This window comes from Mesoplodon densirostris, chromosome 13 (genome assembly GCF_025265405.1).
Source record: "Mesoplodon densirostris isolate mMesDen1 chromosome 13, mMesDen1 primary haplotype, whole genome shotgun sequence".
Lineage (NCBI taxonomy): Eukaryota > Metazoa > Chordata > Mammalia > Artiodactyla > Ziphiidae > Mesoplodon > Mesoplodon densirostris.
Window position 1 is genome coordinate 18,363,712 of NC_082673.1, and position 26,483 is coordinate 18,390,194.

At 43.1% G+C, this 26,483-nt stretch overlaps 1 protein-coding gene across 1 annotated transcript in view; it reads right to left on the reverse strand.

Annotated features, from left to right (window-relative positions):
- Nucleotides 1–236: 236 nt before the first annotated feature.
- JPH1 (junctophilin 1) overlaps nucleotides 237–26,483 on the reverse strand; it is a 77,619-nt gene continuing 51,372 nt past the window's right edge. Inside the window, exons 3-6 of the mRNA XM_060116143.1 lie at nucleotides 17,843–17,961; nucleotides 7,446–8,086; nucleotides 773–868; nucleotides 237–316 (exon numbers count right to left, since the gene is read on the reverse strand). Of these exons, the coding sequence (XP_059972126.1) occupies nucleotides 788–868; nucleotides 7,446–8,086; nucleotides 17,843–17,961 (841 nt within the window). The 3' untranslated portion in view covers nucleotides 237–316; nucleotides 773–787. The remainder of the gene's footprint in view (nucleotides 317–772; nucleotides 869–7,445; nucleotides 8,087–17,842; nucleotides 17,962–26,483) is intronic.

Consider the following 26,483-nt stretch of genomic DNA (forward strand, 5'->3'; position numbering starts at 1 on the left):
TTCCAGGAGATGAGAAAGCAGCAGGTCATGGCATAAGACTGGTGAGTGATGCTGCTACCTACTTCTTCTAATGAGACAGGAGTGAATGCTGGAACCACGGCCACAGCAACACAATCCTCCGACCACGTTCCTCGGGCAGTCGTTTGTTTCCCCAGCTCCCTACTAGAACCGTCAGATGGTAAAATAGTAAGGCAGCTGTTGACTTCCATCAAAAAAAAAAAAAAAAAAAAATGCAGCTCCATACATTTCCAGTTTAGTCACACTCTGCTAGGACAGATGGAGTAGCCAATGCCAAGAACTTCGCCGGATGGGGCTGCTTCAGCAGATTTTAAAAAAGAATGATTATTAAGTTTTGCTCTCCAACATGGCTGCTTGCTTCAGCTCCCAGAGGACCCCAAAGCATTCCCAGGGGGACCGAACGGGTCCTCCGGCTGCATTTCCCAAGTTTCATCTCTCTCTCTCTCTCTCTGGTGATCCCATCCTAATTCCAAGCCTCCTTCCCTGTGTCTGAGTCTGAGTGGGGCGTGCCATTTAAAGGGCTGATGACATGACACCACCACAGAGAACTGTGGGCTAACACCGCTAGTTGTCATGACTTCACTGAAGGGTCAAAGCAGTTATATCACTGAGTAACTACGTGAATCACATTCAGGCACAGCCAAGATTAAAGTGAAGGACAATACGTAGTTGTTAAAAAAAAATGTAAATTTGAATATGGGAGAAAAAATGTTGTATTTTGTGATTTTTATAGAGAAATTAAGGCTGTTCTTACCTTTCCTAGTTCCAATCAAGTTAGAAAGTGAACAAAAAGAATGGCCAACCCGATATTCAACAGCATGACGAGGACGATCACGATTGAATTAGGGCCCTGGAAACGAAACAGAACAAAACAAGTGTCACTTTTCCATGTTAATAGCAGTAGATAAATTAGCTCACAAAACCAATTACCAAATATATTAAAAAAGACCCAACACAGTTGCAGTAAATAAGATATGAAGAATGACAGCAGTTCCCAAAGGTATAAACTAAAAGTAGCCATAGGCTGCATTCAAATGGAGCCATCTCTGAGCTTTCACTTAAAGATGAATCCAGGCTTGATTCAACCTAAAAAACGACTTAAAAAATAATCGACTTCACCTCGAAACACTGGGCAGCAGTCTGGGTGAGACACAGCTCACCATAAAGTGTTTAAAAACTGATGGGAATTAGATACGCATTTTTCTTAAGGTGAAAGTCGTGGGATAAGGAAGAATCATTTCCTCATAAAGGCAGTTAGAACGGGAGAGTGAAATCTGCAGGACAATGAGGCTGCTCTGGAAAGGTTTAGGGAAAACTCAAAATGAGGTGCTTTGACTCTTGCTTTTCCTGGTGTTCTTTTTGGATACTATCCCTTCCTTAAGGTAAAAGCTGCAAGTGGGAAAGTGAGCCCTTTCAGAAATTACTGTGCAGGTCTAATTTTTAGACCTTCCTCTGCTTAAAGCCACAACATTTCAGAAATCAGGTTACATTTTAACAAATCACAGAGTCCTATTTTGCCAAATACTGCTATAATAAATAGCCCAAGGAACCCAAAATTTACTTGTTTTTTTTTTTAAAAAAACAAAGAAACCTTATATGACCCATCTTTTTAGATCTGCCTGTGCTCGGCCATCTTTATTACAAAGACGATCTTGGTATTTACTATTAAAAGAGTGTCTAATTCTTAAGTAGCATTAAAAGTGTTCTAAAACTTGCCATATAAGAGAGGTTGGGTTGGTAGTTTTATTCTCATTCTACAGATGAGGAAACAGTTGTACTATATTTGACTATCCAATGAGACTACAGTGAAACTGGGTCAGGGTCCTCAAATGTCGTATTGATGCGATTTTGTTTTTTGTGGGGAGGGGTGGGCAAGTGAGTCAGGGAGACTGGAACTGCCACTGGTCCAGTGCTGGTCACCTCGCAGGACCTAGGGCTTGAGTCTCATATCCTTCAAGGATACCTCCCCTTTCTGGATGAGGTCACAACCTCCTTGCTAGAGGTCAGAGTACCCTAACGCTTCACACTTTATTGTCGTTTCTTGTTGACTGCCATCTTTCCCCCTAGACTGAGTTCCACAGGGGCACTGCCTTGTTCACCACTCTATACCCACACATAAGGGCTGCCCAATTCATCCAGGCAACCAATATTTAATGAAAACCAATCTTTTGGTGCGTTTCCAAGTGCTATGGAGGTGCTGGTTGAACTGATATATTCACTGTATTAAATGAGGAACAGGGTGATTAATAGAATCAGGGTGTGAGAGAGGAGGAATAAAAATGGGTGCCCTTGATGTAGGGACTGTTAGGAAGAAGAAAAAGCCTAGTTCCTAAACCCCAAGTAAATGGGAGGAAAACAAACACTTAATTCTTCACGGTGATTATTAGTTCCATTTTACAAAGCTCCGAGGGGGTAAGTGTCTTGCCCAAGGTTACTCAAGCCAGTTTGAACAAATTAGAACTGGGATTAAACTTCAGTCTGTTCACTTCAGAGCTACATCCTCTTTTTATCTCTATTAAACCCACAGACCTTAGTTTAAAAATAATTTCCCATCAACTTCTTTAAAATGGCATTTTCATCTACATCCTACAATACTGTAGTATCAGAAAAACATGAAATCTGGATAATGACCAATGGTTCTTTTTAGTATAGTTGTGTTCTAAACCTATGTAACTCCTCAATTATGGTTAACTTAGAACATATAAATAATGTAGGAAACTCTTATAACTCAGAAAATAATTGAGATGATCTTTCAACATTATTACTCAGCATGGAGATTAAGGAAATGCTGTTACTACACAAACTGATTAGATCTTGCTCATGAATGTGTTAAGAATTTTGGGATCGTCTCACCTCTTTTGGGTTAGTGGATTTCATTTCGTAATTCCTAAAGACAGTGATATGAAAGAAGATGAGGAAAAGTAACAGGGTCAGAGCAATAAAATGTGGAGTTCAGTGACTTACACGGACCCCAGGAAAGCAGAATAATAGAGTACCTTCAGTAAAGCTACTTTCAAAGACTTAAGGTGTGCCTGGACCTTTAACTCCCATTTCATAAATCCTTATAAGGTTCTATGAATTCATCTAACCTTTTTGAATTGGTTAGTATTTTGGGCTTGTGTGTGTGTATATACTTATATACATACATTATTGAACATGTATTTCTCGTATATATTCTAATATACAATTACATGTATATTTATCCTACTAGTATAGCTCCATTATATAAAGCTATTTTTAAAGATGACTCAGTGCAGATGAGGGTAAACCAGCAATAAAAGACTCAAACAGCAACCAGGTAAAAAAAAATAAATTCTGGGATGCTATGTTTAATAGGCAGATACCAAGATGTGACCTCTGTGCTCTTCAGATACGTGGGCTGGGTACAGGGTGGAAAGCTTTAAGGTGAAGTCTCATAAATATGACTGTGGTGGCCAGTTGTAGCTTAAAATAGCAAAATGAAAAAAAAATCAGTCTTGATTTTCAAGACTGACTGGGACAGGTGTAATAAAAGAAGCTGTGGCAGGGCAAAGTGCGAGTCTTGTCTGGAAGAAACTTTCAGGCAGTTAGAAAATAAAGTGCAGGAAGTCAAAATATGGAAAGACGTTCTAACTCAAATTTTTTTTTCTTCAAGATACTATCGCTCATTTACAATTGTGAAGAATTTTCTGAAGAGTTAGTTAGTAGTTTATGTTAAACCTCAAACTTCTCCAAAAACATGGAAAAAGCAAAGTTTAATTATATGTATTTATTGTGTGTGTGTGTGTGTGTGTGTGTTTCAAACCTGATCTAACAGGGATAGGGATGCCTTAGGTTTTACGACAATTCAGAAGAAAGGTCGGGTACATCTCAAACTCTGAGGCTGATCGGTGTAATTGCTAAGAGAAAAGTGCAGGTAGTTTTCAGGTGCATGTAGTTTTCAGGAGTTGAGATTCCTAAAGAGAGGACGCCTCACTAGTCTATTTGATGATAAGGCTCTAAAGATACCTCTACTGCCTCCTAGCCACACTGCAAAATCCTACAAAAAATCCTGGCATCCCATAGAATGTGCTCTCCTGGGACTTGAGTCCACAGGAGTCACAGACTGGAGGGACGTTGCAGAGTGATCCTTGCCAGGGCTTCCCTTCCCCTAAGTGTCAGACTGTGTCCCGGGAGAGTCTCTGGATTTCTAGGAGATCAATATCCAGGGTGATCCTGAGGGTGGGTCAAAACCTACTGGAGTATTTATGAACTGTTTATGCTCCAACTAGTGTTTAGGCAAACTCAGTAAAGGTCAATGCTCTTTGAATACTTACTTTGTGCTAGGCACGGTCCTGCGAACTTTATAAACAAGTATCAACTCATTTAATCTTTACCACAACCCTTGATACAGGTACAGATGAAGAAATCGAGTCACAGAGCGGTCAAGAAACTTGCCTAAGGTCATCGAGCTGGTAAGTAACACAGCTGGGATGTGAACCTGTGAAGTCTGGCACCAGAGGCCAGACCGCGAGCCACTAACCTACCCCGTCTCAGTAAGCTGGCTAACAAAAGTGTGCAGGTCGTTTGGTCAGCCACCCCACACATGGTGCTGCTGACTCCAAGTGGATCTCTCACAGCTGCTCACAAAGGTGGGTTCAGTCTGCTTCCCCTCAAATGCCTGCTTTAGTGTGAACTCTTCCATGAATTTCCACATTGTTATTTGTAAACTTCTAACTTACCCAGTGTCTTTTTACCTCGAAATTGTATGCAGTGCTCTTTTGTTTCAAAGGTCATTCACTGACTACCTTTAGGATGATTTTGTCACTTCCTAACTCTCTGTGAAGAAAACAGTTACAAGGGGTGCGAGAGGCAGCTTTACGTTGTTAAGGAAGAGAAGGTTAATTGTGAAACTCTCTGCACGAAGGTGCCAACTCAGTCATGCCTTCCAGCTCCCGACAGAGGTGCAGAGCTGCTGGCCTCCCTTGGGGTGTTTAGGGGAACTCTAGAGACCGGCCTGCAGAGCTGCACGATGCTTGGCCAACTCCCAGAATCCGACTGTTCTGCACATTCGTAAGACAGATGCTGTTTCTAAACAAGAAGGCTGTGAATTTACCAAATATAGCTATTAGTAACGTTTTACAGAAAGACTACTAGGTAACTCATCTGAGGAACACTGGGGCACACACTTCCCCTTGGGGAGTTCTGGAAGTCAACTGAACCCCACTACTGGGTACCCAAAGGTATAAACGATAATAGCCTTGCATTGCTTGAATCTCCCCTTTGTAAATCAGGCAAACCAATACTAATACGTATGTGAGGCTTTATAATGCTGAAAGCCAAATGAGAAGTGAGTTATCACGTTTAACAAATTCAGTAGTGATGATATTAGCACAGTTATAATATCAGGATACTGACATACCAGTGTTAAAATATTTTAAAAGATGAATGCTCACTGAACAGTCTCAAAGTTATTGTTTTGAAAACCATTTACCTATGTGGAGGTTGACTCTCAGAAAGTTAATCATGTTAACCTGATTTATTTATATTTAGATAATTAAAATGGTGAGAATTTTAAAAAGGTGGGAACCTGTATTGATAGATATTAGCAAAATAAACCTAAGAAAATTTCAAATGTAAGTTAATTAAAAAATGAATTTCAATGTTTAACCCTATGAGTAGATAGAACAGTCAGAAAATTTTTTTCTTAAGGGTAAGAAACTGATGGATGTATTTTTGGCCAAAATATTAATCCACACCTTTATGCAAATACATTTCTGAAATTACTAGTAAATACTGGGTCGGCTATGGCTTCCTCCCTAAATTACAATCTTTTCCAAAGGCATATGACTAGGTCTACAGATCAGTCAGCTTTTTATCAAAAATTACTTAGCTTCAGATTTTATAAATTCTACAGAATTTGATAAAATACTAATTCCTTTTATCATTAACTATGGGAAAGAAAAAGTTCTAGCTGCAAAGCCTGGCCATTAAATAAAATCCACACTATTTATGAGAATAATTCATAATAGCTAGAAAAGATGTTCTTTTGTCTAAAGATGCTGACCATTGTGGGTGCAGAGTCAAAAGGCAGGTTAAGGACTTAGCAAATATCAGTGGAGCCCTCCTCCTGGTTAGAGCACAGGGGCGCAGGGGGCAGGTGGGCCGTGATTCCTTCCCAGCCCTCAGAATTAGCTATTGTTATGGACTATCCCCTGCCCCCAAATTCATCCACTGAAGCTCTAACCCCCAATGTGATAGTATTTTTGGAGGTGGGACCTTTGGGAGAGAATCAGGTCATGAGGGTGGAGCCCTCAGGATGGGATTAGTGCCCTTCCAAGAAGAGATGCCAGAGAGCTTGTCTTCTCTCAGTCCTGTGAGGACACAGGGAGAAGACGGCCTGTGTTCTATGGACCAGGAAGTACGTGGCTTCTCACCAGACACTGAATCTGCTGGTGCCTTGATCTTGGGACTCCTGAGCCTTCAGAACTGTGAGAAATAAATGTTTGCTGTTTAGACCACCCAGTCTAGGGTAGTTATAGCAGCCAGAGCTAATAAGACAGCTACCATGTAGTCCTTTTTTTTTTTGGTGGTGCCTCACAGCTTGTGGGATCTTAGTTCCCTGACCAGGGATCAAACCCCAGCCCTCGGCAATGAAAATGAAACAAGACGGAAGGGGGCAGGGCACAACGTTTAAAAGAATAATACAGCCATAATACATGACAAAGACTGGTTAGAACTGACTAGGTCCAAGATGGCAGAAGATTTGACTTCCAGAAGACCTTGAGCCTCATTATATGCTCACTGTAATATATTACCACATGCTAAATGCCACATCCACCAGCACCATGAGTTTTGAGGCCAACCATAAAAGGTCAAAAAGTGGGCAGTGACCCAGTTCCTGGAAACCCCCGCCCCTTCCCCAAAAGTTAGAATAATCCTCCCACTCATTAGCCTATGAAATTACCAGCCCATAAAAATGAACCACCCCATCTATTTCGAAGGCTCTTGCCTTCCAAGATGGCCCACACTGTCTGTGGAGTATGTTTCTCTCTGAATAAATCTATCACTTTGTCTCCGAATTCTTTCACAACAAAGAAAGAACCTTAAATCCACCAGGAACAGAAGTGCAGAGTCCTAACCACTGGACTGCCAGGGAATTCAACAGCTACCACGAAGCTCACCAAGAAGTGCTGGTAAAGGCTTGTGAAAGTGGAGCTGCAACAAGCTAGTCATGTCAGCCTACCGGCATGAAGCCTGAGGGTTGGCTGAGTGAGCACAGAGGAATTTCTGCCCGAGAGCCCATTGTGGCTCAAGCTACCAGTGCTAGGCTCTACCCTACACAGCCCGGTGCTCCCGGGGACTTTTGCTAGCCTAGGTGCAAATCGTCATCATCAAGGCGCAGATGCCCCACGCTGCCACCCAAAAGAACCAAAAGTGAGAGGAAAAACACGTCTTGCACAACTTACCGAATTGCCTTCTTTTTCCAAAGAAGGGCACGAATCGTTGCTTGCTGGATTCTTTGGTATAGCAAGTTCAGACTTCTTAGCTTTTGGCTCAGCTTTGCTTTCTTTGGCAACTGGTTTTGTCACAGATTTAGGGGGACTCCACTTGTTGGGCGATGGCTTGGGCACCAGTGCCGAGGAAGACTGGCTTGGCCCTTCCTCCTCCTCCACGTCCTCCGGAGGGTACTGGGGGGCGTTCAGTTTCACGTAGTAGCCGTGATACTGAGAGTGCAGCTCCCCGTTACTGGGGTTAGGGACGTGGTGACGGCCAGAGTACCTGGGGTGGGGCACAGCCGCTCCCACCTCCTTCGTGGGAGCCTTGGAGGTCAAGGGCTTATTGACGGTGGCCGTCACCTGCTCCTCGGCTGCACTCCTTTTGTCTTGGTTGAGTCTTGCCCCTGAGCTGGGATTCTGCTTCTTCACGGGCTTTGGGGAGGGAGAGCCGCCTTGTTTGGGACTGGCCTCGGGAGACCCTGGGGGTGTCGTGCCTTTGCGGTAAAAATGAGGAGATTCCTTTGGTGTAGGTGGCTTTTCCGGGACCTTTTCTTCTGGAGTTTCTTTAGCATCGACACCTTCCTGACATCTCTGTTTGACATAATCTGGGCCTGGGGAGGAAGGGAAGGTGATAAACAATAATAAGGCATAAAGGCTTGTTCCTCATGGCTACTCATACAGTATTTGGCTAAATCAGCTTAGCCTTTTCTCTTTTTGTTTTAAACATATTTACGAGGCTTTGACTAAGCATAAGGACGTTTCATTCCCTGGGAGAAAAGATTATTTACACTATTGTGATAGCCACAAAAGTTAAACAGTCCTGGTTTTTGCTGCTGGTAGAATACAGAGGCAGAATTCATGTGGACGGAGCACTGGAGACAGCACCATAATTCATCTGAACGTTCAGATTTCCATGGTATAACTAAACTACAGAGTATACACTCATATACAAGAATAAACTGACTCGCATGTTTAATATGTAATATATTAGAACACTTGAATATATTAATGTTTAATAAAGTATCCACACTGTAGGTGGAGAACATGCAGATAACATATTTTTAATGACCCTTCATCAAAGGAGCATTGAAACTGCCTAGTTAGGAACAACTTCTGAGCTTTTTTTTTTTGTGCTGTACGCGGGCCTCTCACTGTTGTGGCCTCTCCCGTTGTGAAACACAGGCTCCGGACGCGCAGGCTCAGCGGCCATGGCTCACGGGCCCAGCCGCTCCATGGCATGTGGGATCTTCCCAGACCGGGGCACGAACCCATGTCCCCTGCATCGGCAGGCGGACTCTCAACCACTGCGCCACCAGGGAAGCCCTCTGAGCTTTAGGTTACACTTTATAAGATAACTTACTCGGAGTCCCTTCACAGCCTGGATTTGCATCAGCAGCGTTTCTGCAGGCATCAAAGTCAAGACAAGGCAGTTGTCTTTGGCTCTGTAGTCTCAGGATTTTTTTTTCTTTTTCTGAGTACTTTAGAATTGTGTAACAATCATATGTTATTTTCATAAATAGAAAAAAATTTCACTTAAAAAAAGGGACCCTGGTGCCATTGTTATTTTATGGGCAGATTTTGGGGGGAGTAAGGAGAATGTGCATCACAAGATGGTACCAGCAGTGAGCGCTTAAGGAGGCCAGTGGTGCAGAAAAGGGCCTCTCTGGGGCCCTCAGAGACATGCTCCAAGGCAGTGCCCTTCTTTCTAGGCACTTCACCCCTCAGCCCCTCCCCAGTAACCAGGTCCTGCGCATCCTTTGGCCACCACTTCACCCATCAGCCATTTTTCATCACAGGAGGTCAAGTTAAGGTCACACAGTCCAGCTGGCCCTCTTCTCTGCAAATGGGCGGGAGCTGACAATGTCATCTCTGGAGTACCCAAGGAAGAAATCACCCACCGACTTGCTTACAGGAGCTGACCAGCTCTTGTCAACTCCAGAGCACTGCATCTGTTTGCTTCCCCTCCTGTCTCTACTCCCACCTCTCAGCCCAGAGGGGCTGAAGAACAATTATCCTTAAAATTGTTAAAAATACATACTGCCTCCATCAACAGATGAAAGGATAAAGAAGAGGTTTTATACACACACACGTGGACGACTACTCAGACATAAAAAAGAATGAAATTTTCCCATGTGCAGCAACATGGATGGACTTGGAGGGCATTATGCTAAGTGAACAGACAAAGACAAATACTGTATGGTGTCACTTATGGAATCTAAAAGATACAACCAACTAGGGAATATAACAAAAAAGCAGCAGACTCATACAGAGAACAAACTAGTGGGTACCAGTGGGGGAGGAGGGAGGGGTGGGGGAGGAGAACTACAGGGTATCGGATAGGCTCAAGGATGTACAACAAGGGGGGTATAGCCAATATCTTGTAATAACTGTACATAGAAAATAACCTTTAAAAATTGTGTAAAAATAGGGCTTCCCTGGTGGCGCAGTGGTTGAGAGTCCGCCTGCCAATGCAGGGGACACGGGTTCGTGCCCCGGTCCGGGAAGATCCCACATGCCGCGGAGCGGCTGGGCCCATGAGCCACGGCCGCTGAGCCTGCGCGTCCGGAGCCTGTGCTCCACAACGGGAGAGGCCACAACAGTGAGAGGCCCGCGTACGGCAAAAAAAAAAATTTGTGTAAAAGTAAAAAATTTCAAAGAGGTAAATAAAAAAATTACATACTACCGACTTGTAATTGCTCTTCCTATGATGGTCTGAATAATAATTTACTGTTGTGAGACTGCCATTTATTATACAAGGCATTTTCCAAAATGTAAAGCCTCACCAAAATCTTAGGAAGCAGGCAATATCCCGATTTTACTGATATGGAAACAGCTGTAGCAGCTGAAAAACCCAAAGTCACACAGCTCCTGTGTATCCTTAAGATAAAATATAATGCAACATGGAATATACTAAGCCCAGAAATGAGAATCCCCAAGGACCCACATTTATAGCTTGTACTCAGGGCCAAAAGCATAAGAGCATTATCTCATATTCCATCCTCCAGAAGATAAAGCCAAACAGGGTTCAAATTTCCCAAACAGGTCATGATTGCTGACAATTGAGATTTCCTTTTCTAAACTTGGTTAACTACCCCCTTTAAAAAAAATTGGCCATTTTCTTTTACATCTTCCATCAAAAATGGCAGTATGAATTTTCGGCACAGAGATGTATCTCACTTGAGTGAAGAAAAAGAGGCAACTGCAATTATTCAAAAGATGCTGTCTTTGTTTCTGGATTCTTCCTTGGCATTGTGACGGGGACATACCACCAAGAGAAAGAAGCATCCGCAGCACAGAAAGCGACACTCTCCATCAACAGGCTCGCCCCTACTTTCAAAAACCCATGAAGAACATTTATGCTGGCCTTTCACGGAGAAGCCCCTCGTCTACACACAGCCCCTCCTCTGCAGTGTGCTGTTTACATATTTTTCTCCCACTCCTCTACCCCAGACTGCATCAGAACTTGGTTCCATTTGTGCTTCCCTGTTATCCAATTTTAGAGCATTACTGAAATACCCATCTAGGCATGGTACTAAGTGTTCCGTGCAAAGGTAATTAATAGTCAAGACTCTTAGAGCCAATCATTTTTCATTTAAACCACCTAACTCTGAAACACCAATTACGAAGTACTTTTAATGTCTTCAATCTAAGGGGTAAGTGCAAAAGTTAATTTTGAAACTCCTTCTCTCAAGATTAAGTCATATTAAAAGCTAACGTTTAAATACACACAACAGAAAAGAACGGGAAAAAATAATCTCTGGCAAACATGACTAGTTATACATTCTTGATGCTGGAAGGAGAAGACAGTCACTGAACCACAAGAAATAAAGCTGTCACAAAGCCTAGGTGCTCCATTTTGAAAATGTGAGACCCTAACAGTGACGCTTACAAGTTCAGGATTTATCTGGGTAACCACTGGTCTCACCTGCGTTTACTGCAGAAAGCAGATTAGAAGCTGAAATGGGAGCTGCTTTGACAGATCCCAGCAAGTGACAGCTGCCAGCAAAGGATGAGACGGCTGAAATGCTAACAGCCACAAGAGATTGTTTACCTGGGAGGAAACTTAGGCAATTCAGTAATAGCGGGTCCAAGAAAAAGAATTTTTAAAAAAGTGATATGCTTTAGTTCTCTGGAAAAAGAACACAGACTTACAATACCTGAATGCAAAGCACAGTTTCAGATGCTCTTTGTAAAGAGCAAGTAGAACTCTGCCTACCTCTTAATTTATGCTATCATTAATAGGCCAAGCAGAGAATGATTTGGCCATTGGAGGATTTTCTAGTAACGGACTTATGAAGCTTTATTTTGGATTTCATTGAATGTATTTATTATGTTTATTAACTTTCAAATACCGGTCTAACCCCTCCTTTAGATCTTTAGAAATCTCGTGCATTGCTCCTCCGGACAGTTTTCCTGTCAGGAAAGGCATTTCTTGTGCCCATCTCCTACGACATGGTTTTCAGGCGTATTCAGTTCCGTTTTATTTACGGGGCTTCTGATGATGTTCAAATGCTGTTGAGCTCAAAGAGTTTACTAGCACCACCTTTCAGATGAAAAAAATCCCTCCCAGCTTTACTATGGGTTAAAAAATTGGCTGGATAAGGGAATGAAGGTGCTCCAAAGCAGTTGTTCCACATGTGCTGCCCATCAGAGGTACCTGGGGTGCGATTCCCAGAGGATTTAATAAGTATGAATCGAAGCCTAGAAATCTTGATGTTTAACAAATGCTCCAGGTAACTCTCATGTACCCAGTATTGGCATTTAAAAGCATGGCAAATTTGGGATTGACATGTAAACACTGCTATATTTAAAATAGAAAACCAGGGGCTTCCCTGGTGGTGCAGTGGTTAAGAATCCACCTGCCAATGCAGGGGACATGGGTTCAATCCCTGGTCCAGGAAGATCCCACATGATGCAGAGCAACCAAGCCCATGAGCTCTACTAGAGCCTTCGCTCTAGAGCCCACACGCCACAACTGCTGAAGCCTGTGTGCTCTAGGACCCGTGTGCTGCAACTACTGAACTCACGTGCTGCAACTACTGAAGCCTGCATGCCTAGAGCCTGTGCTCCGCAACAAGAGAAGCCACTGCAATGAGATGCCTGTGCACTGCAACGCAGAGTAGCCCCCGCTCAACACAACTAGAGAAAGCCTGTGCACAGCAACGAAGATGTAACGCTGTATAACTGAATCACTCTGCTGTACACCTGAAACAACATTGTTAATCAACTATACTCCAATATAAAATAAAAATAAATGAAAAAAAGCACCTGGGCAAGACCTTGAAATAAAGACTTCTGACTCAAAAAAAAAAAAAAAATTAAAGTGTGGCAAAAAGTATGTTGACTAGAGGTAGACCCAACTCCAGCCTTCCTTACCTGCATCCAGCTGGAAATGGTTCCAACATGGTGTAGTCAACTGGGGACTGGCCAGCTAAATGAGGATATACACTTAGATTTTACAGAGTAAGATTAAGTACTTTTAAAACAAGATGTTTAGTATAATGCAGAGGGCAGAAGTTTTTCCTGGAGAAGTTTCTTGGAAGGCACACGGTGTGACTGCTACTTGTCTGTGTAGTAGTGTGCGTCAGTGTTGCAATGCCAGCAGCATAAAGTTGATGAGATGCAGCAGTTCATTAAAAAGACTAGTGAGAATATCACCAAGGAGGGAAATTATGAGAAGTGTTGATAGTTGTTGCAGTCAGTATTTTTGTCTGTGTTTACAGACAGTATTTCTAAATCCGAAGGGATTTTTTTCCCCTGGGGATTTGTATTGGGAAGAAGTCAGAGACGGGTCACCTGCTCACTGACATGCCACACAACACAAAACAACAACACTGAGCACGTGGCATGCACCCACACGGAAAGGTTACGCGTTACAGCTGGCATGAACCGTGGATGGAAACAGCAGGGCGTTCAGCTAGTTCTTCATAGGTGAGCCTCAGGGCAACGGCTGTGGGCAGAGGAAGCACCACGAAGACTCCTCCAAACAAATGTCTACCAGGGCAGTGCTGATGGCAAATGCTTTGTAGCCACATTAGAAGTCATTAAATAGAAAGTAGGATTTTTCTACGGAGACTGCCCATCAGTAAAAGAAGACCAGATTGAAAGATTTTTAAAGAATTATATAACCGATAGCAGGATCCCTTTTATACTCTATGTGGAAATAATGCCACATTCCCGTAGGACTTCAGAGTCCCATCGGTAACAATACCGCAGCTTCTGAGAACACAGCCACAGCACTCTTCTCTGCAAGCCGTGGGACACCCAGCCCAGGGCCCCTTGCACATGGTGGGCTTTCGATATACACGTGTGTGGAACGGGATACACTGGAATGCGTAAGTGGTAAGAATGACCAGCAAACCCATGAATTATTAATTTCACATCAACTCGTGGATTATTCAGTTTTCCTTTTTCTATGAAAAAAATTTATGCAGAATTTTGGGTCTGGAAAGGGAGTTTAGAAGGCATCTATTCCAGATGCTTCTTTCTTCTTAACCGAAAGTATTACATATTAATGATAGGCACGGACAATTCTTAAGACTTCTAATCCATACCAGAAGTGTGAGCTAAGTTAACACTGTCTCAAAATAATCTATACTAAAAGACTTCACTTTAAGTAATCAACACACTGCGTGTGTGTGTGTGTGTGTGTGTGTGTGTGTGTGTGTGTTACACCCTGTTTGTCTCCCTGCCCCTCACAAATTCATATGTTGAAGCCCTAACCCCGAATGTGATGTTATTGGAGGTGTGGCCTTTGGGAGATAGCTTAGACTAGTTCACGAGGGTGAGACTCTCACGATGGGCTTAATGCTCTTATGAAAAGAGGAAGAGACACCAGAGTTCTCTCTCTCCAGGTGCGTGCACTGGGGAAAGGCCATCTGTGAGCCAGGAAGATGGGCATCACCAGAACCCAACCATGCCGGCACCCTGATCTTGGACTTCCAGCCTCCAGAACCACGAAAAATAAATGTCTATTGTGTAAGCCACCCAGTTCATGGTACTTTGTTTTAGCAGCCCAAGCTGACTGATACACACGCTTAAACACAGAAAGACAAAGCTCGTTGAGGGTGCTGCCTAGGCCACCTGGCAAGAGGGCCCTAAGTAATACATTTACCACATTCTCTTTTTTAACCCATGACCAGTGACCCCCACAATGGACAAACATCGCTGAAAATTAAAAACAAAATAAGCATCTTGATGGAAAGCAAATTGAAACAGTGGGGAAATGAGCCATACATATAGTTTCCCAATCATTCTCCACCATGTCCAACTCCCCACTACCTCCTCAGTGATCATCCAAAGTCTCACCTCAGCTTTCCTGGCTTCAAAACCTGATTTCATCAGCACTTTGAAGTAGAGCCATCCCTTGGGGCAGACTCACATCACCAAAGCTCACAAGACTGATGGTTGACACCAGAAGACCAATTCATCAGTGTACAACGCGCAAGGTAAATGTCACAAAGGCCTGAGACTTGCACTGATAACCCCCAGTGTGTGCTCTCCCTGTTGGCAGACCTCCAAGAGAAGCTCAACGAAAATTAGAAGGTTAGTGGTGGATGTGGAATCAAGACAGAGGCATGAGATGAATCAAGTATCTAACGCAACATCCTGAGCTAACGTGATGCATCCATTTCCTCACTCGGATGATCTTGCCAGGAAAGCCACAAACAGCTGGCAACAGTTCCCTGCATCCTTCCTTCCCCATAACAGAAACGTCCCTGCCCATGCAACTGCAATACTCCAAGGTTTTGGGCCATGGGTTTGCTCTCCTCTAGATAGCATTTGGATGGGGACTGCCTATTTTTGCCTCTGGGACTCTTTTTTCTATACTACTTCGGGTGACCAAGTCTTTAGAGGTTTCTATACACTCAATCAGGTTACAAGGAAATCTTGCTATACTATAGCCATGCTATCACTTATGATCACTTTATACACTTCTGTGCAGTCTCATGGGCTCATTTTAACTCCCAGAGGGCAACCTCATTTCTAAGTTCTTGGGGGACAACTCACTGTGTCACTCATACTCATGGCAATTTAGGTTTCTGGGTACTATGCAATTATCTACGTACACATCCATACACATCCATTTATTTGTATGCTTTTTCTTATATGTTATGACTTAGCCCTTTGAGTGAGAAAGCCATTCTACATGGCTATGTTTTTTCTGTAGTTTTAAACTAAACTATAGAATGATACAGTTTTGAACTAAAAGTATAAGACTGAACTAAGTTGGGAAATATCTGAAAATACCCCCAGCTCCTGAAAAGAGGTAACTTACTATGAAAGTGTTCGAAATGTAAGCTATGACAGACATCCTTTTTTCCCCAGGGTTCACAACTTCTATAGAAGAAACATCCATTCCAAACGAAGGGAACATTTGTATCCGAGATATGTAAATTAAACAAGCAGCCGGACTCAGAAAAAGTACTTGAAAGCCCTTTCAGAAATGTCTATCTGATTTGATCACCCTGTAAATGCAGAGTGCAAAGCATGGGTTAAGCTCCCGTGAGAAGATCAATACTCAGCACAGAAAAGGCTTTTTCTAAACAGTTGCCGAAGGTAGTGTTGGCTGCGGGTCAGAGGGGACTGCAGCCGCCCCTTAGCCCCTGTCTCAAACAGACCCCTTGTCATCTCATGCTCCTGTGATACATTCATTACTGACAGACAGCTTGCTTGTCTGTGTGAAGCTGTTTTAGCTAAGAGAGGGTGGAATTACATTTTCCCACAATTTGTTTTCCCCCCTCAAATGCGTTCACATCATAAAAAGCTTTTAAAACCATTTCGCCTGGAAAATTGAGATGACCTCCCGTATCATTTACCTCTTGTTAACACCTAATAGCAAGCCTCAGGGACCCTATTCCCCAACAGAATCAAGAAATGACCATCTGCAGACAATGGTAAGTGTGTTTGCTTCCAAAGCAGCTCAAGCCCAGGGCTGCTACGTGAAGCTGCACTGTCTCCTGACTGCGGAGCTGCTCCCAAAAGCTTCACTGCTGGGGAGGAAAAAGATGAGCCCTCCTGGCTGGCTGAATCCCCTCCCCAGCTCTCACACCCTAGGACAGGGAGCTGCTAACGGGTATGAGTTTCCAGAAGAGCGTTTACTCCTACTGCGAAAAATGGAAAATTTCCCTTTCCTAATGAAATACACATACGTATTAAATGATTTAAATCCCACCCAGAGGTTTAGAAAGGATGCACACAAAAGAAGCCGCCCATTATCACTGGTCACCCCCCTTGGAGCTGAACTAGTACAGAAGTCACTCTGCGGTAACTCACTTGGCAACCGGACTGGGCCCCTCCCTAAGCTCTCCTCCTAAGAACGGAGTCTTGTTAACATGGCCTTTTACTGTCTTCATTCTTTGCAGGAAAAAAAAAAAAAAAAAAATCCTGTCCTTTCCTTTTCATTCTCCCATCCTTTGTTATAGCCCAGTTCCTAGCTTTTAGAATACATTGACACTTGGTCTTCTATTCACTGTGACTTACCTTGTTCATGTAGTCACACTAATGCCCTGTGGGTTCCAATATTATATCACCTTCACTGGAACCAAACAGGTATTGGACACATGGGTTGTGCAGGGTGTTACTTATCCAGCTTGATTAACAGAAACCAATGTGAAAAAGCTCTTTACCAAGACAATATAAACTTCGAAACTTAGAATTGAGAACATTTCTTTTAGTCTCTCTTGCCTAGAAATCTGTTGATCCTGCAAATCAACAGGAAGATACTGTTTCTAAAACAATGGAGAAACATATATAAAAAGGTGGCGACTGCCATTTTATTGACACCAGTATATTAAAGAAAGGGATGGAAGCAGTCTACTAGGAGACCGCTAAGAAGTGAGTTAACTATTTAAACCCACTGTAAATATTTGTTTACTGCTATTTTATAACATCTGAGCCAGAGGATCTGGATTGATTTTCTCCTCTTAATCTGTCCAGATTCATCTGTCTTTAAGTGGTATATTTCTTTACATCCTAACCAAATTCCTTTGAGGTGTATTAAAAAAAAAAAGTCACAGTACTTACTGGCTCTTCTCTTACTGCCAATGTGATTGTTCCAGGTGCTTCTGATTTTGAGGCATCTGTTTTAGCACCTGAGATGGTCCCCAACACACTAACACAATTTCTTAAATACTTCTCTTTTAGATTCCTGCTATCAGCTCAAAGTCTGTTGCTGGGGGAGAGGCACCGGGGAAGAAGCCACATCTCCAGCGCTAACACTCAGGCTCCAGGCACGTGTGACTCTAAGCTCCCACGTGTTTTGCAGTATTGCTGAAATTCATGGGGCACAGACCTTTGGATTAAAAGGAAAAAAGGAAACCAGAGGCAACGCTCCTACCCCTCCCATCACAGGTCACCTGTCCTACCTGGCTGGTAGAAGTCAGGTGACAGCTCTCTGGCCACAGCTCTCGCGATGTCACACTCCTGGCGGGCGGCCAGAGCAGCCTGGTCGGCGGCGTCAGCTTTGGCTCTTGCGTGCGCGGTCCTACAGGAGCACAAAGGGCGCGTCAGCGGGGGCGGCACCTAGTTAGTTACACAGGCTGGGCAAACGGTCTACGGGGCAGGCAGGGCCTGGAAAGAAACGCTAACCGGGATCCTCACCCCACATCTGCAACGGAAAAGTTGTGAGACATCATACTGTTGTGAGACATCAATGAAAATCAAGCAGATGAAACCGCCTGTGAATTGCCTCAGTCTTTCTTTCAAGGTTAATGGAAGTATAACCAGTTGTATGAAAGTATAACAAGTTCTGCACAGCTTAATGCAAAGCCTGGTGTTCAAGACTCAGAGGATGAAATCCCCCGTTGACTCTGGTTGGCATCCCCCTCCCCGCCTCCCAACCATGGAGAGGAGAATTAGAGCGTGTGAATTAATACGGTGCTCGTGGATTTAATTTCTGTGGTAGAATCAATACAAAGATTTGATTAAGAAAGATCTGCCCAGTGGTGTGCTGGTAAAGTAGCTCTCTGGGGGGAAAAACAGTAAAACTGATCTGTAGCACTGACTGATTTCCGTGGTGTACACGCTGCCAAGCAGGGCCAGTTCATGCTATCAGCGTGACTTTGCTGAATGTGTAGTTGGGAACAGACGCACACCATGGGCTCCCCCCAGCCTGAAGGAGCAGACCCAGTGGTCTGCTGGAAGACTGTGCTCAGGAGGGTTCCGAGGAGTCCATTTAGTTGTTCTTTAAGCATGTTTCTTGTGTGAAACCGAAAGCAGGCAGAGAGGTGGAGCTGGAAAGAGGAAAGGGCTCCCTTTCAGTCTTCCACCTTCTCCCCGGCCGGTCCTCACCCACTGAAACCGCTTATCTTTCTAGAGACAAGGGCTATGGAGAGGGCAGCAGGGATAAGAGTGGGGCTTCTTATGGCAAGACAGGGGGACTGATGTCTGCCTGCCCAGGAAGAGGGCATTTGGAGGCTGAGACTTTGGGTCATCCTCTTCCAAAGGAGGAGATCTTACCCAGCTAGTATTTAGACAATTTTCATGGGCACCTACTTCTTATCATTTTGTGAACTATTTTCTCTTATTAGCGCTAGGCAGGGCTATAGATAACTAGTGGTAAAAGCTTAAGGGGGGTCTAAGAGAGGTGCGCCTGCAGGCCTTTCAGAGACAGCAGGAGAGGAAGTTGGGAAATGGCATCATGCCCTAGCTGGTCTTAGGAGAGAAAACCCAGGTGGCATCTGGAGGAGGCCGGCAGACGGGATTCCTGGAACTAGACTGCAGGCAGAAAAGACGGGGGGAAAAGGGGTCTGACCTGAGACTGTGGGGCTAAGTGGGGGAGGTCCCATTTCACTCCTATTTAGGACCCAGCTGAGCCTGGAGGACTGATGTACTAGAATATAAGTGTGAGCGAGATTTTTTATTTTGGGCATTTTTAAATTTTTGGTTCTCTACTATACTCCCAAGGCACAGGACAATGCCTGACACATAGTATTTACTGAGGGCCCACTTTATAAATAAAGGAATGGTAAATAAATAAAGGAATGTCCTTAGGAACAGCCGGGTAGTTACTTAAAAATAAATGGATTGACAAAACCACAGAGACAGTAAAAAGACCAGTGGTTGCCAAGGGTTCAAGGTGAAAGTGGGTGAGGGATGAACAGGCAGATCAAAAGGGATATTTAGGGGAGTGAAACTATGCTGGATAATCCTAATGGGGGATACATGACATCATGCTTTTGTCAAAACCCACTGAACTGTACAACACAAAGAGTGAACCCTAGTGTAAAATATGGACTTTATAGTTAATACTAATGTTCCACATTGGTTCATCAGTTGTACCAAATGTACCCACTAATGCAAGGTGTTAATAACAAGGGTAACTGGGTGTGGGCAGAGGAGGTATATGGAAACTGTACTTTCTCCTCAATTTTTCTGTAAACTTAAAACTGCTCTAAGAAATAAAGTCTATTAATTAAAAATGAATGAATCAAATTCTAATCATCAAAATTGTTACTTATGAATCGTGGAGGATGTTTTAGATGATCTCTGTCTACAGGGTACAGAGTACAGAGGCAAAATCAAGGGGGTAAGAACATATCCCTAAGAAACCTGGCTGTGGAGCCGTCACTGATGATGCTTTAGCCCCACGTGCTGTGCTAAGACTCCACGGCTGCCCTCTCTTATGTTCTTTCAGTTTCTCAGAATCTCAGCTCTTTTCTTCCCAGAATTATTTTCCATTTTATCTGCTATTCTTAGCTAGAGCCTCATTATGTCTAGGTACCATAATTAATGAAGCCACAAGAGGACGGTTATCCTACCCTATAATAAAACCTGATAGCCCTTCAATGATAAACTTACAAAACTCAAGTACCATTTATTCCGAAACAATCGCAACCCACCACCACGGAGTGGGATAAAATGGTAGTAGTGTTTCCACCACTTTTGACAACACGCTAAACTGGAGAACGGACAAATGTAGATTAACCTTTCTGCAAATATATTTTGGAAGCACAGCATCGGTGAAGCCTTAACCCTTTACTTTTTCACTTGTTCTTTCCTGTAAGACCAGACAAGGAGGGGGGACTTTTCCATCTAGCACCTCTCCCTGTGTCAGTGCTCCTGCATGGCTGGCACGATGGTCAAAACCACATTCAAGCCTGAAACTAGGTATCTGCTCGGGAGATTTTGGTAGCCCTGGACCTGATAGCAAGAAGTAGAAGAGAACAGGAAGCCATCTGAGTTTGCTGTCATCAAAAGTGTGGTGTGGCCAGACCATTAAAACATCTTGATTTTGCCCAGGGAAAAATCTGGGCTTGACCCTGGTCCACGTTATTCAGGTGCTCCAATCCCAGGCTCAGTTCTGGAGCAACACACGCCCCTTTTATCACCCAACGGGTAAGACATACTATTGTTCATGGCTTGCGGGGAGGGAGCTTTGGGCTAGTCATTCTGGGGAGACCGGCGGAAAAAACTCAAAGTGGATGCCTGGCTGCTACATGTAGCTGGTCACATGGAAAACATCTGCGCCAACAAGGAGCACACCTGTATGCCTAAGAAGCCTTTCATTTGTTGCAAAGACTGCTGACATCCATAAATCTTCAGACCCTCAGGAATCTCCAAATACCATTATCATCATCTATACTTTCTCACATAAAATGCAGCAAAAAGTAAGTGAAAAGCAACATCTTTCAGTTAGGCATCAGTGGTAGACTTTCTTTTAGGGTCCTATTACAAATAAACCAAAATTTTGTAGAGAGTTACTATTTTGGGGTAAAGAGATACAGAGAGGCCTGGGCAACTGGCTAAGCTGGTACAGCAGGTAGGTGACCCCCTCCTGGACATCAGCCCTGCAAAGGTCACTCGGCAACAGCTGAAACAGTAAATGTGGAATTTTTTTAAAAATTTATTTATTTAATTTATTTATTTTTGGCTGCCTTGGGTCTTCGTTGCTGTGCGGGGGCTTTCTCTAGGTGCAGTGAGCGGGGGCTACTCTTTGTTGAGGTGCATAGGCAGTGACTTCTCTTATTGCAGAGCACGGGCTCTAGGCGCGTGGGCTTCAGTAGTTGTGGCACGCGGGTTCAGTAGTTATGGCTCGTGGGCTCTAGAGCACAGGCTCTGTACTTGTGGCACACGGGCTTAGTTGCTCCGCGGCACGTGGGATCTTCCCGGACCAGGGCTTGAACCTGTGTCCCCTGCATTGGCAGGCAGATTCTTAACCACTGCACCACCAGGGAAGCCTAATGTGGAATTTCTGAATGGCAGGCATCACCTGTACTTAAGAACTTAATTACAACTTGTTTCTTTCCAATCAGTAATTTGATGAGAATCTGAGGTTTTTTTTCTTTAGTGACAAAAATGGTGTTTCACGAACTCTCAAGTCACCTTACTCAGAACAAAATGGTCTGGCTTTCCCAGTTTTTCTTAAACATAACAGTGCTTTAAAAAAAAAAAAGCATATAAACAATACACTGAACACGCCCAGCACACAGGCCTACTACTACTAAGGTAGATGCAGGTCCCTTAGACGTCTGTCCCAACTTCTTTCAATCTTTTATATACCTATTCACTGACGTAGCTGATACAGATTTTAATCTAGAATGGACAAGGATTTTGCTAAAGGTAAAACTGTATACAATACTTATACTTTTCTATTTCTTACATATTTTCTTCCCAACAAAAAACTGCTTCAAAAATATGCTGATTTTTGATGTCTTTTAAAATTTGTTACTTATTAAGTCAAAGTTAAGTTTCCTGACCTGATTCTGAAAATCTGATGGCAGAGGCTGTCATCTAGTTGGTTCAGGAGCTGTACATGTGATTTGCTTTGATACCCATATATTTAAAGAAAATTCTTAGCAACATTTAAAAATAAGAGCAATTGGACTTCCTGGGTGGTGCAGTGGTTAAGAATCCGCCTGCCAATGCAGGGGACATGGGTTTGAGCCCTGGTCCAGGAAGATCCCACATGCCGTGGAGCAACTAAGCCCATGCGCCACAACTATTGAGCCTGCGCTCTAGAACCCACGAGCCAAAACTACTGAGCCTGAGAACCACAACTACTGAGCCCGTGAGCCACAACTGCAGAGCCTGCGTGCCACAACTACTGAAGCCCACGCACCTACAGCCCGTGCTCCGCAACAAGAGAAGCCACAGAAATGAGAAGCCCACGCACCACATCGAAGAGTAGCCCCTGCTCGCCGCAACTAGAGGAAGCCCGCGTGCAGCAATGAAGACCCAATGCAGGCAAAAAAAAAAAAAAGAGCAATTGTACGTAAGACTCCAAACATCAGTGAATGGCAACCGCATTCGTCCAGTTGCTCAAGCCCAGACCCTGTGAGTCATCCTGGTTGCCTCCCTTTCTCTCACACACCACATCCACAGTCAGCAAGGCAGCCGGCAGGATGTTCAAAATACACACCCGACCCCGCGTGTCTCATTCTCATTACCGCTCCTGCCCAGGTCACATCTCACCGGGTTCCTGCAAAGGCTGAACTGATCTTCCTGCTTCTGTCCTTGCAGCCTGCCATTCTGTTTCCCTTCTGGTTTTCTTGAAATTGCCTGACAATAACCAAAATCCTTTCCTGGGTTACGGCATCATGTGCAAGAAAATGCCAAAAAATGACCTTAGTTAGCCTTCCTTTTGGACTGTGACATTATTCACTTATGAGAGACCTAGACTTGCAAAAACCAATTACCTTGTCTACAGAGTGGGCACCCTTTTAAAGAAGAAATCAGTCTGTTAAGCAAGGAATACTCTCGATATGAACAAGAACTAGGTGTCTCCACAGCTCTTAGCTAAAAAGCAAAGGCATGATGTCTGAGTTCCTGTACCGGAAAGACACTGGTCTCTCAGTATCGATCTGCTTCTCTGGTCAGACCAACCCCACGAGACTCAGCATACACTCCTCCTGCTAAGGCACAAACGGACCCCTTAGCTGCCTCTCCGGACTTCTAACTTTCCATCTCTCATACACATACCTATTCATTGGCACAGCTGAAGAAGATTTTAATCTGCAATGGACAGTGATTCAGCTAAAGCTCAGTAAATTTGGTTTAGGAAGACTACTTCTTGTGGGTGCAATCTTTACGTTTATTAGTTCTTGAATGTTAATTTTCTTCCTAAGTTGCTTTTTTGTTTTGTAAAAGGCAGGACCTGGAATAGTAACTTCAAGACTGTGTTCTTAGGTCCTGGTTAAAAACAAGTTACAGCTTCAGCAAATAGTTGTCTTTTTTGCCAGGGTGGTCCATTGCTTCCTTTTCTAAAAGCATTATCAAGTTATTTAGATAGAAAATGTAAATTTAGGGGCATGGTATCCCCACTGAAATCTGGTATTTGACCTTTCAAGGGCCCAAACTCTTGCAAGAGGTATGACGACACAGGCTTTGAAAGTGTGGGTAGCCAGAGACCAGGCTGAGGCCAGTCTAGTCACAGATGATTCTTGTCCATGAGATCAGAAGTTAAACCACATTACTTTAGCAATCTTAGAGATACCTTCTTAGAATCATAATTCATACCATGCCCTTGGCCTTTTTTCAAGGGGAGATAGGAGGATGAACCAAGATATCCAAGATAGGATATGAACCAAGATTCATGTGAAGAATGTGAAATGCTGTCCATTATGTGTATCACTGTCATGTTCATAAAGATCTGGGCAATACATTCCTCAAAGTTTAGTGCCAGGAAAAATCTGGTCTATGATGATATACTGGTGTGCTTCCTTGCACAATGAGAACTACATTATCCATTGTTTCTCTTTTTGTTACGGCTACCAGGATGCCTGGAGTATAATTATCCTCAATCTATGTGCATGGTTATCTTCTCTAAAGACATGGCTTTAACATTCCCTGGTCAGAAATGCTACTATGTATGTGACTTATAATGCCCTGAAAATCCTTTTTGGAAACTGGCAGGATATTGAAAAAAATTACTTGTTATACTAAGTTTTCTGAACTTCAGCTCCTCAGTGTGTGAATGCTTAGGGACATACGTGATAACTTGGGGACATCAGAGCATACTATGCAGCTTCCTTTACAGAATTTTTTTCTATATTCAGAACATTTTCAAGCTTGGAAAATAAGTCCTCATTCTTAAGTACTTTACAGGCTTTATTCCCTAACATTTTATCAAACTTAATAAGCTTAAAGGCTATATTCTCTGGATAGGCCAGGTCAAAAGCACATTTCTAATCCTCGGCTGGAATATGCCAAATAATTGGCTATCTTCTACTTTATCCTGAGTTTTATAAAATTTATCTAAAATTTACCTTGCCATATAATTTATGTATTGAGAAAAACCTGATGTAAAAACAAAGTTAAGGGATGTTTTATTCTTGAAATAATTTTTAGAGAAAAGTCCTTTTAATAAGGGTTATTCTACAGGTCAAAAACATTACCACTAAATAAGACTAAAACTTCATTTTATGGGAGAAAATATTTGCTGATCATATATCTGATCATGGGTTAGCATCCAGATTATATAAAGAACTCTTACAACTTAATAAGGACAACAACAATTAAAAAATAGGCAAAGGACTTGAATAGACACTTCTGCAAAGGAGATACAAATGGCCAATAAGCACATGAAAAGGTGTTCAACATCACTAACCATAAGGGAAATACAAATCAAAACCATAATGAGATGCTAGGATCACATCCACTAGGATGGCGACCATGATAAAAAACACCCAGAGAAGCAGCTGCATAGCACAGGGAGATCAGCTCAGTGCTTTGTGACCACCTAGAAGGGTGGGATAGGGAGGGTGGGAGGGAGATGCAAGAGGGAGAAGATATGGGGATATATGTATACGTATAGCTGATTCACTTTGTTATACAGCAGAAGCTAACACACCATTGTAAAGAAATTATGCTCAAATAAAGATGTTAGAAAAAAAAGAAACCACCCAGAAAGTAGTAAGTGTTGGCAAGGATGTGGACAACTTGTAAACCTTGTGCACTGCTGGTGGGGATACAAAATGGTACAGCTGCTGTAGAAAACAGTATGGTGATCCCCGCAAAATTAAAAACAGAATTACCATATGATCCACCAATTCAACCCCTAGGTATATAACCTCTAAAACTGAAAGCAGGGTCTCAGAGAGATATCTGTACAACCATGTTCATAGTGGCATTATTCACAATAGCCAAAAGGCAGAAACAACCCAAGCATCCATCAATGAAAGAATGGATAAACAAAATGTGGCATAAACATACATGGAATGTTATTTAGCCTTAAAAAGGAAGGAAATTCTGATGCAGGCTACATCATGGATGAACCTTATGCTAAGTGAAATAAGCCAGTCACAAAAGGACAAATATTGTATGATTCCATTCATAGGAGGAACCTAGAACCGTCAAATTCCTAGAGTCAGAAAGTAGAAGGGTGGTTGTCAGAGGCTGGGAGGAGGGAGAACAGAGAGTTGCTATTTAATGGGTATAGAGTTTTAGTTCTGCAAGATGAAGAAGTTCTGGAGATTGGCTGCACAACTATGTGAATGCACTTAACACGACGGAACTGTACACTTAAAAATGGCTTAGGATGGCAAATTTTGTTATGTCTATCTTACAATTAAAAATAAAAATTAAAAAAAAATCACCCATGAACAAGTATTTCTAGAACATCCTATGTATCCAGAGGAAGTGAGGAGAAAAGACCAAAGGTTGGGCTCTCAGACGAGAAATTGCTTCACTAATCCCAGCCAGGGGAAGCTAAGTCTAGTGAGGGGAATGGCGGTAAGAAAAGGAAGAGCCGAAGGACACTTTAAGGAAAGAAGTGTCAGAACTTTGAAACATGAGGGCAGCCTCCACATCTGTTCTTCCAGCTCTTAACATAAAGCCTGGCCCAGAGGCTGTCCTCAACAAATACTGGTGGAATGAATACATAGGTAAGAAGGAGAGAAACGTAAAAGATAACCCCAAGGTTGCTAACTTGGTGTCCAGGTGAATGGCTTTACTACAGAGAGAAATTGTACAGGCGGGAAGGAGAGACAGTTTGAAGGTGATGACAAGCTCAGTTTTAGACAAGTAGGATTTTACATGACACAAGCATTGCGATTTGGAAATACAGGG